General features: G+C 37.9%; 1 protein-coding gene across 1 annotated transcript; it reads left to right on the forward strand.

Annotated features, from left to right (window-relative positions):
* Positions 1-345: 345 nt before the first annotated feature.
* On the forward strand, positions 346-11,496 carry Bet1 (Bet1 golgi vesicular membrane trafficking protein). Its single transcript, XM_028869795.1, has 4 exons — positions 346-552; positions 4,789-4,913; positions 8,719-8,775; positions 10,415-11,496. The coding sequence occupies exons 1-4, from the start codon at positions 534-536 to the stop codon at positions 10,568-10,570; spliced, it is 357 nt and encodes a 118-aa protein (XP_028725628.1). The 5' UTR covers positions 346-533; the 3' UTR covers positions 10,571-11,496.
* Positions 11,497-11,795: the final 299 nt, after the last annotated feature.

Genomic DNA, 11,795 nt, shown 5'->3' on the forward strand with positions numbered 1-11,795 from the left:
CTTTCTTCCTTGATGAGAGACTCAGGCAGTAAGACGAGACTCTTCAACAGTTTTCCCTGACTTTTTCTTCATCTAATTTTGGGTGAATTAGGAAAGATGAATCAACCATCCTTCTGCCCGAGAAGGAGCAAATATCCTGGGTTAACTTTTGCCCTAACTTAAGAAAGTACCATACTGGAGGATCAGCAAGAAGTAAACACCCAGACACCTCAGACTACAGCCCCAGGCGCCAGAGCAGCCACTCCCGGAAGCTCCGCCCCTTCTAGACCAGGTTCTCACCACGCCCCCTCGCCAAGAGCTCAGCCCTCACAGAGAACTACATTTCCCAGAATGCAATTAAACCTCATTGCAGGGCGCCTATAAGTGTCCGGGTGACGACATAAACCGGCGCGGTGTTTAGAGTCCACTGATGTCGTGGCGCTCAGAGGCAAAAAGTTGGTGCTCTGAGGGGCCCTGGGACTGAAGTCGAGGTCCGGTGACCCTGGCCCTTTCCTACCCACTCCTCCTCGCCCGCCTTTCCCTTTCCTGGCAGGATGAGGCGTGCAGGCCTGGGTAAGAACAGGACTGAGGTTCGAAGTTTGGGGACCTTGGGACCTGTCGAGCAGGGAGGAGGGAAGTGGGAGGAAACTCTACCGGCCTTCTGTCAGTGACTGGGGTTGGAAAGCGAACTGTTGGGGTTCTGTGAAGGAGGTACCAAGTGGAAGCGCATCATTTGTCCCAGATCCGAGCAGTTTCCTTAAGTTTAATTTAGAGGAAAGTTTATGATAGGTTGCACAGAGTGGTGAAGTATTTATTGGTAGTCTAGATTTTTCTTTAGGTGCTAGTTTGGGAAGTAGCCTTGTTTTCCAGGCCTTGCTCTGGTTCCCTTTCTTTACTCCTTCTGGATCTTACTTTTCTTAGAAGTGACATTTGGAGAGTGGCTGGTAAACTCTAAGCCCGCTAATAATGATATATTAGTTTCATTACAGCGAGTTACAAAGGTAAATGTATGCGTCATTATTGGTAAAGTGGAAGCTGTGAAAGGTCTGGGTCAAAGGCGATTGTCCTGGGACATTTCTGACCTAGACCTTGTCCCCCTGTTAAGGCAATAGATGGTGATAAGCTGTTGATGACTTAACACTTGTTCTTGCCTTTATGGACCAGGAAAAGTACTAACAAGATAATAGAATAGCACTTTCTGGTTCTGAAGTTCTCTATTAATATGTTTTGTTTTTAAGAAGGAAGGGCAGAATGCTTGAAAAAAATGAATGGAATGTTGAAAAGGATGTTACCATTCTGTCATAAGTTGGAAAAAAATTTAAAAAGTTCTAGGTGTTTAAAGCCAGTGAATGAAGAAACACTTTAAATCAGACACAGAAAAACAAATAAAACCTCTTTTGTAATCTAGACTCCCTGCTAGGTATGAATTTTGATTGTATGAAAAGGAATACATTACTCATGTATTGTAATACATTACAGAGAGATGGTGGTATTTTTAATAAGGTTGGTTATAGAAATAGAGAGTGGGTAATTTAAAATCATAGAAAAATAATGGCAGTGAAAGGTGCCAGTAATATAGACTTACAGTTATCAGTAAATAGTTGCATGAGAAGCAATTTATAAATTTAGTTTTTTGAATACTTGTAATCATTGGAAGAAAGTAGTCCATGTCAAATAACCTAAAGAACTAATTCCAAACAAGATTAGTCTTATATGCCTAAATTCTTTTCATCACTAATGACAACAAACTTTTTTACAACATAAATTTTATGTGCGTGATCATTTGTGACCCAGCGTGTGCTTCCCAAAGCTTCCAGTGTAACTGAGGAGCAGAAGACAGATTGCTTCTGAAGCAGAAGGCAAATTATGATGCAAGATGGTAACTTTTCATCCCAACACCAGTTAGGTTCAATAAATAGTGAATGCCAAGGAGATTTAATACTAAATGGGACATTGTGTACATTCTGGAGCCAGAGGAACTTGAAGGATGCTGTTGACAAGAGGGGTTGGAGAAGTGGCTTCTGGATGGGAAGATGACAAAGATTCAGGAAGAGGGACATAAATGATGTGTACAAGAGATCACGGTGACCAAGTCATCTTGAAGCTAGGACCCTGAGGCATTCTGAAAATCTTGTCTATCCATGGAATTTACATTTCCTCAGTAGGCCATTGGCCCATTGGGACATTGTTTATGATGTATTGTTTTTATCACATTCAGAGCAGGGACTTGACAATAGGTTCTCAGCTCTGACTGTGTGTTGGAATTACTCAGAAGAACATTAAATTAGATTTTCAATTCCATAAGAATCACTAGACTAGAGTCCCTCCTAATTCTTCTTAAAGTGCCTATGCAGTAGAGAAGAGGGTGACTATTAGGTACGCTTGTCACTTAGATTGGTGTAAAGTTATGACGACTTTTTTTTAAGTACCAATGTGTGTTTACCTGAAATTTTAAATTCGAAATAATAGTGAATATGATAGCCATTCATAGGTGAAATCTGCCACACCCCACATGAGTTGTTAAATGAATTGGCCTGATTATTGGTAGAACATGCTTCAAGGAAGTAGTGTTTTTCAGAAATGACATAGGCTGAAGATGACCTTCAGCACTTGTTTTTCTACAGCTCTTCATACTAGTAATCCTCACAGAAAAAATGGGGCTATGCTTGGAATAGGAACTCTTGTATTTTATATTAGTTTTGTTTGTTGTGTTTTTCTGCATCAGGGTGGAGGATGGTTTGAAGAAAGATCAATTTGGAACTGCATTAACAATTTCTGAATGAAAAGTGAGAATTTTACTTAAAAGAACAAAGTGGAAGAACTCTAAAATTAAACTTATGATTGCCCAGAGAGTCAAAGCAAAATGAATAAAATAACCATCAATTTTGAATGAAATCCTTGATGAAGTTGTCCAGTGATTAACTTTAGACATTCCAAAATTACCTATTTGGCAATATGTCATCCCCAGATCCTTAGTCACATAAAACAAGTTAAAGATCTTGGATCTTGTTAAGTTTGTACAGAATATTGTAAGTGATGATTTTAGTTGGTGAGTAGGGAGAAATAATTATGCCCAGTTCAACACCTTTTTAATCTGTTTGAAACCATGTATTGAGAACTTCAGGAAGAGCATGCCTTGGAATATTCAACATTTTGTTGTGGTGGTGATGGCAGTTGCAGTGGCGGTGGCCGCTTTTTTGATACAAGGAGAAATGTCTGATGCATAGAAAGTGCTCATTAGGCACAGGAGGATATAGAAGCACAAGACACTCTGCTTTTGACAAATTTGCTTAACAGGAAATTAAAATTGTATTCTTTAATCAGTTAATTTCTAAGTATTCACTTAAAGTACTGTAGCAGTGGTGGTGGTGTGTGTGTGTTTATGGAAATATAGAATGATTAATGAATACATTTGGTTTATACTCTTATAGTTCAATCTAGAGGTCAGTGTTGGTGTTAAACAGTCAAAGCTGTAAGGATTCAAGAGTTCCGCTACTTTATAAAATTCGATTTGTGCTGCGCTTTGAAAGAGTTTCTTATTTACACATTAACCATCCTTCAGCTGGCAGACTTATACTACCCACTCTCTTAGCTGTTACTCTTACCGTTCTGACTACCGTTGCTACTCCATTTGCTGTCTGAGCCTGTGGTAGCCTATAGCTTTAAGGCTGTCCTTTTCTTTCTCCTTGGGTCCCTAAAGAAGCTGCTTCCAGCCATGGACAAGACAACCTAATCCCTTTAATACGTTCTGCACTCATGTCGAAGCATGCTAAAGTTTGGAGGCTTTGTTCTTCTGCAGTCCCAATATCAAAACTTCCAGTGCTAGGTCCACCCAGCAGTATAGCTTCTCAACAGCTGACTGAGACCAAGGAGTCCTTCTGTTGAGAGTTCTCCTATCTGGGAATTCAGGCTAATCCAGTATACTGCCACCACCATGGTCAGTTTATTCTCCTACAAATACCGAACGATTTTGACCACTGTTCTTCATGATTTTCTTTAATTCTAAACATTCCTCTTCTTTACTGTGTAGCCCACTTTCTTCCTTTACTAAGAAAATTATGATATCAGTTTATAAAAACTTGAACTAATACCCTCAGTCCCAACACATTTATGTATGTACTTGCTGCCTAGTGCTCACTCTACCTCTTGTTTTCCTGGTGGGTGACATCAAGTACTGTAGTAGACAGAGTAATGGGTACTGTACTTTCCAAACCATCTCCTAGAGTGCAAGTTCTGTAAAAATAGCAGAAAAATGGTAGCTTCTTGATTATTTGTTGAAAAATGAGTGAAATTCTTCAGAAATCTCAACTAATGGCCTCTACCCGCCATTGCATCCATCCCTTTGCTCAGCTTTTAGAAGAGAAGGTTGCTAGTGAAAAAAAACATCCTTGTGCCATGAGAACCCCTTCCTCCACGTTATCTCCCCCCTTTTCCCTTACAGTCAAGCTTCTCCGATGGGGAGATAGATGGTTCTATGTTTATGTCCTGTATTAAAACATGTATTTCTAGTGTGCAAGAATGTCTTCCAAATATCCTTGTATAGCAATGCCTGTTTTAGTGTCTGTTAAGCAATCAATAAGTGATCAATAAATGTGTATTGAAGAAAATGCATACTTTGCTTAAAAGAGGGTATGAAAGGAATTGTAATCTCTGGTTCTGATTTTTAAAAATTGATTTGCACTGTGACTATTATAGATATATATGGTCTGCAACGCCCTCCAGGGGTCTTCTTCAGTTGGTTTTAACTACTAAGCTTGAGAAATGGCTTCTGGTTTTGCAGTTCTACACATGTGTCTCTGATCCTTGTAGGTGAAGGAGCACCTCCTGGCAGCTATGGGAACTATGGCTATGCCAGTAGTGGATATAATGCCTGTGAAGAAGAGAACGACAGACTCACTGAAAGTCTGAGAAGCAAAGTGACTGCTATAAAATCTGTAAGTGCAGAACGAACACTGTCCACATTTTAACTTGTAGATTTGAACTTGCTGTCATCTTAGTAAGGAACTCATTTCAGAACTGTTGTGCAGTGAGGTCAAAGTGCACCGGAAGTTCAGGCTATCCATTAAGTGAGTTAGAAGATGTGGCAAGTGAAAAAATTGGGACTTTTGTTTAATTTCTTTTCTCAAACTTCACTGTATTTGGGTTTGTGTACCTAACAAAATCTAAAATATACTGTACATTAATATAGTAGTTCAAACAGAGCCAGTCATGCTTTCTATATAATTTTAGGTTATGGATAATGCTAACTTGTAATTTTATTCCAGTTTGTTATTATAGTAAAGAAAAAAATTTAAAATAATCAGTCTAGACTTATAATCAAAGAAGTGTCATATCTTGTTAGTAAACCATTAAATGTGTATGTGTATTTGACTTGTTCATATGAATACTTGTACATTGTAAAATCTAAAGAATACACAGAAGAAAACATTTAATTTCTATGAATAAAAGAGAAAACCAAGTATGCCAGAATAACAGAACTAGAGAATGTTAACAAGTAGGTTGACTATTATAAGGAAGAGAAGAGGAAAATGTCACTGTTGGAAGGCGGAGCTCCAGGAGTTCAATTGACGACAGAGAGGAGGGATTATATGAGCAAGAGATATCAAGACCATGACTGGAAAAAGCACAGAGACAATTAGCCAAACTAGTGGAAACACATGAACTGTGAACTAGTAGCTGAGAAGCCCCCATGGAACTGGACCTCTGAATAAGTGAGACAGTTGTCTAACTTGAACTGTTTAGGAGGCCCTCAGGTAGTGGGACCAGGACCTGTCCTTAGTGTATGAGCTGGCTTTTTGGAACCTAGTGCCTATGCTGAGACACTTTGCTCAGCCTTGGTGCAGGGAGCAGGGGACTGGACCTGCCTCAACTGAATGTACCAGGCTCTGCTGACTCCCCAGGGGAGACCATGCCTTGGAGGAGGTAGGAATGGGAGGTGAGTTGGGGGAAGGCTGGGCGTGGGAGGAGGGAGGACAGGGGAATCCATGGTTGATATGTAAAACGAATAGAAAATCTCTTAATAAAAAAAAATAAAAAAAATACCCCCAAAAGAAATAAAAATGTATTGTCCCATATTTCACTGGACAGAGTATCAGGAGAGCCACTGAAATAGCTCTTCCAGCCTTTGCTGCTAGTGGCTTAAAATATAATATGCAAATCTTTCTCACTTCCGCTTATGAGCCTTTTTTGAGTTGTGGGCTTTCTCATGTTTCTCTAACATGGCCCTGATTTTTATGCATAGACCCCTGGGAGAATCTCTTAACTTGTCTCAGCTGCCCCTGGTCTACATGATGTTGTCACAGCCATTGGTGGAATTTTGTTAAAGCACTTCCTGTCCTCTCAGAAGTCTTTGGATTCCCTGTTACTTAATAGGTTAAGTTCATACTCTGTAGACTGATGGTGCTATATGTTCTTCAGAGAATGGCCCCAGCCTTTCAGAACGTCTCTTCAACACATCAGAATGCATATGGATTTGCTGCCAGACCAATGAGAGTGCTCTTGTTCTTTGCATACTGCTGTTGCCCTATTTAATGTTTTAAAAATCAAACTGGGCCTTTAGCAATGTCATCATCTTCCTTGTTCCTGTGAAGTTGTCTTCTTATACAAAGGTCCCATTGCTGCATCTGCCTCTGCCCATGCTTTATCTCAGTACTATACCAGTATTAACTCATTCCCTGTAAGCCTAAGATCATTTGTGACATGCGGTATAATTCCTTCTTAGCAATACTGAGTAAGTTTTTGTTAAAGGAATTATATAACGTTATTTTAATAGTATGTGTCATTGATTTTCTATTGCAATAAACATGCTGTAAATTTGTGAAGCATTCAATAGAAGCTCATGTTCTCACATGTAATTGGTGTTTAATTTTAGTCGTTGGAAAATTAAATTGTATTCAGCTTGTACTCAAAATAGAGTTTCGATATATGTGTATTGTTTCCAAAGTCATATTAATTAACATGATTTAATCTATGGACCTAATAATGTATAATGTTAAGAAACATAACATTGGGAAGGACATAGAGTTGAATGTCTTAAACAAACAAACAAACAACCCTCTGGTGTTGATTACTGAGCTCCATGTTTGAAGATGGGAGATTTCCTTCTTTGGCGTGAATGTCATACTAAAGTAGTTGGTTGAGTCAGGCTACATGCTTTGTTATCTCTGACTGGATGAATTTGGAGGAAAAGATCATATCTGATCTCCATAATTTTAGTGTAATCCCATATCTGTATTATCTATGGTTTTCATACAGATTAAATTGAGAAGAACATTTACAATTGTTCACAAAGACCTTCAGCAATTAATTGTATTTAAGTTCCTTAGAAGGCGTAAGCCAGTTCAGGCACCCTCTCCACTATTGCTAGTAGTCTAAGCTGGGGTCATCCTTGGGGATTCCTGGGAACTTCCCTAGCATCTGGTTTCTCCCTATCCCCATCATGTATCCCTCTATCATGGTATTTCTTTCATTGCTCTCCCACTCTATCCCTGTTCCATCTGGACCATCCCGTTCCCTTATGTTCTCACCCCCATCCCCTACCTTCTATTGCCCCCACCCCACCCCCAGTTTACTCAGGAGATCTCATCTGTTTCCCCTTCCCAGGGCTATCCATGCGTCCCTCTTTGGGTCCTCATTGTTAGCTAGCTTCTCTGGAGCTGTGAGTTGTAGTCTGATTATCCTTTGCTTTATATCTAGTATCCTCTTATGAGTGAGTACATACCATGTTTGTCTTTCTGAGTCTGGGTACCTCATTCAGGATAATATTTTCTAGGTCCATTCATTTGTTGACAAATTTCATGATGTCATTGTTTTTCACTGCTGAGTAGTTCTCCATTGTGTATATGTACCATATTTTCTTAATCCATTCCTCAGTTGAGGGGCATCTAGGTTGTTTCCAGGTTCTGGCTATTATGAATAGGGAAACCTCTGGTGAATTTGTTGTGTAAGGTATGAAGTATAATTTTGTGTAGTAGCTGTAATTACCTATACTGTTGTTCTACACACTCAAATTCTTTTTATATAATTTTAGGTTATAGATAACACTAACTTTATGGTTTTTTCCAATTTATTATTATATTAAAGCCAAAGTCTTTAGAATAATGAATCTAGACTTATATTCAAATAAATGCCATATTTTGTTAGGAGAATACGAAATGTGTATGTCTGTATTTGAACTGGTCATGTGAGTACTTGTATTTGCTAAAATATAAGAAAGGAATATACAGGTGGATATTTTTATATGACTGAAAAAACAAAAACATGGAATAAAGAATTCTAGAATAAGGGAGCCAGGAGGAGAATGTTAACACAGAGATTGAATAATAGGAAGAGAAGGGAGAATATGGTCATTGCTGGAAGGGGAAACTTGTTTTTGTTTGTTTGGGTTTTTTTTTTTTATGTTGTTGTTGTTGTTTGTGTTTTTGAGACTAGGTTTCTCTGTGTAGTTTTGGTGCCTGTCCTGGATCTCACTCTGTAGACCAGGCTGGCCTCGAACTCACAGAGATCCGCCTGCCTCTGCCTCCCAAGTGCTGGGATTAAAGGCATGCACCACCACTGGAAAAGGAAATTTTTAAGTTTATTTTCCAATAATTTCACTGGACAAAGTGTCAGGAGAAAGTATATATTTCTAGAATATAGTTTCATCTGAGAAATTAAATATGTGTAGTATTGCATTTTTTTTTTACTTTATCAATCTAGAATACCTTCATGTAAGTAGTAATGTATATGCTTTCTTCATAGCTTTCCATTGAAATAGGCCATGAAGTTAAAAATCAAAACAAACTATTAGCTGAAATGGTAAGTCATTATGATTTTTACTAAGAAATTTTATCTAATGTTTTCAAATTTAGTCTGTTGACCATTTATAAGGAATTACATTTTTATAACATTTTTTGTTAACAACTTTATAAAGATAAAGTTTATTTATTCTCTAATACTTTTAAAAATAATATTTTAATACATTCTTCAAGAATTTCCTCTGATGTGTTTGAGTGCATTCAGCTCCTCTGGCTCCTCCTCTTACTGCTTTCTGCACGCCCCCTCCTTTCTTTAGTTTTATCCAGTTAAAACAGACCCTGACATTGTCAGTCCTGATGGATTCCACACCATTTTTAGCTAATTAGTTTATAATTTCTAGCGAATGTATTTTTACATTGTTTTTGTCAAGATGTAAATAAAAAGTGAAGATTTAAGCCAATGTATTTGAATCCTGGGAATAAAGCACTGTTAAAGACTGAAGGCTAATGGCTATTTTGAGTGGTCTTAGAAATCGTAATGGGTAGACCACTAGTGAAAAAATCAAAAAGCACTTTATCTCCAACCAACTAAATGCTTTTCACTTAACAGACGCCTACTCCTTCAGCTTTATTTCCTAAGGATTACTGCTGAACAAATCCCTCAGATTTGAGTAGACAGGGTCCCTTTGTTTCTAGTCTAAACAAGCTGGAGAGCACATACCTTTTCTTCTCAGAGCAGCCTTCCAATCACTAATGCTACCTTTGGATACACAGCTTCTCTAGACCCTCCTTTGTTTCTTCACATGCATTCAAAACAACTGTCTAAAAGCAAATATGGCATTGAAAGCAGTGGTCTTTGAAAATGGATATTCCTGTTTCTTTCTTTTAATAAGCTCATTCAGAATCACATGGAGAGGAGCCCAGGCATGTATATTTTGTGAAAAGCATCGCAAGTGGTTCTGATGCAGTGACTCCTGTGAGGAAGCAAGGGTTTCAAGTGCATGAGCTATGTAGAGACTAAGCTATGCAGAGACTCATTATGCTGGTGTTTTCTCATCTCAGGATATTGAGATTTGAATGCAAGTGCATTGTTTCTAACCTGTGCCTAGGCTGCTTATCTCTAAGGCTTCCCTGGCTCTATTTTAATTTGGCATTTTTCTTATATGGATTTAAATCCTCTCTACTTATTGCTCCATCAACATTTATATTCTCTTAACTTTTAGTAAATTTCTCTGTATTTCAAAGTCTAAACAAAAGGCTCTACCATTTTCTGTGCTAACCATATGAAATTTTAGCTGAAGTCCTCGTATCTGAACACTCCCACATTTGACCTTGGGAAAATAGTGCCTCAACAGAAAGTGGACAAAGACATGCTGGATAGCACACAAATGACTTGCCTTTATTGTTAATGGCTTTTTATCCATATAATTGAAATAAGAAAGACCTAAATCGTTTGAGCTTTTTTAATTACGCTCAGGAACCGAAAGAAATGCTTATTGGATAATGAAAGAGCCACTAAGAAAACTGCTTTATTTTGCATGGAGTAATCAGGCTGATTTCCCAAGCTAATAAATAGATACCTGAATTGATTAAACATACAAATTATCTTTTAAAATACGTACTAATAACCATATGTAAATTGCTTGATTGAACATGTATAGAATATTAGAATTTATTATGTTTTTCCTATTCTCTCATAGGATTCGCAATTTGATTCTACAACTGGATTTCTAGGTAAAACCATGGGAAGACTGAAGATTTTGTCCAGAGGAAGCCAAACAAAATTGCTATGCTATATGATGCTGTTTTCATTGTTTGTCTTTTTTGTCATTTATTGGATTATTAAACTGAGGTGATGCAAGTTAGTGTGGGCTTGGAATCTTTTTCAGTTAATGTCTTGGGGTACCACTTTGATAGCCCGCATCCCAACATTCCTGATGGCGCTTTCCTCTTTCAGAAATCATACTATACCATATAATGGTTTTTGACTACTGTTCCTTATTCACTCATTTTGACCCCTGTTTTCAGGGGTATTGAGTCAGCCTGAAGTCAGTGTGGCTGTACCAATGTTTTTCCAGTCAGATTAAAAATCCCAGTATCATACCCTGTTGTTGAGTGTAACTCTGACAAGTGGGAGAGCAGTAGAATGCTAGAGAACCTGACATCAGCTTTTGTGGTGCTTTTTGGATGGTGGTAGAATGTTCCCTTCCTTTTGCTTGATGTCATCATTGGGATGATGCGCTTTCCCTCACTTGTTACCATCTAGGTACCAAGTTTCTTTTCCCTACAATTTTCTTAATACATTTGTTCATATGAATTCTTTGTATAAGGACTTCCTTGAGTAAAGCTATTGACATATTTCTATGGACTCCTACTATACGTGTGCATCAACATAGGTATTGTTTTATATTAATGATGAATTCCATTGATCCGCTTTAGAAAAGTCTTCTGATGTCTAGCTGCTTTGGTGGGCCATTTGATGATTGTTTGTGTCAGAATAATGTGAAGCTCAGTGATTGCTAAACTCTGTGTAGAAATGAAGTGTTCAGGAAACTCAGTGGCCTTTGTTCTCCCATGTGCTCAACACAGGGACTGAGAATACGCAGGCATTGAGCCCGAGTTCAGATTGTTGTTCTCTTCCAGTTTGTGTGCTTACGGAAATAACAACGCAAGGTGGATTAGTACAAAATAAGTATTGAAATATTGTAAAACATTCTGTATTGATCCTGCTTTAGAAATTTGCCTATTTCTAGGTTCACAAATAAACTTTTATGAAAATATATTTGTGGCTTCTCTAAATGTCTTATATTCGTGACACAGAATCTAAGAAATATCCCAAAAGCTGAGATTCTGAACAAAATGAATCCAAATGAACATTTGTATTAAAGCAGAAGAGGTGAGACCAATTTTGACTGCAACTTCAACATCTTTTGCTTCTTTCTCTTTTTATCATGAGTCTATCCCTTTGGGCTGGAATGCATTTTCAATTCTTTTTGCTTATTTATAATTTCCTACAAGTTCAAGAACTTTTTTGTGGTGTGTCATTTGAGCCTATCTTTTACAGGTCACAAACACTAAATC

Source organism: Peromyscus leucopus, chromosome 3 (assembly GCF_004664715.2).
Source record: "Peromyscus leucopus breed LL Stock chromosome 3, UCI_PerLeu_2.1, whole genome shotgun sequence".
NCBI classification, from domain to species: Eukaryota; Metazoa; Chordata; class Mammalia; order Rodentia; family Cricetidae; genus Peromyscus; species Peromyscus leucopus.

What these genes read in the sequence shown, in the direction of transcription:
- Bet1 (XM_028869795.1), top strand. An exon ending in AAGTGACTGCTATAAAATCT is followed by an intron (nt 4,914 to 8,718) that starts GTAAGTGCAGAA and finishes CTTTCTTCATAG; the next exon opens with CTTTCCATTGAAATAGGCCA. An exon ending in ACAAACTATTAGCTGAAATG is followed by an intron (nt 8,776 to 10,414) that starts GTAAGTCATTAT and finishes ATTCTCTCATAG; the next exon opens with GATTCGCAATTTGATTCTAC.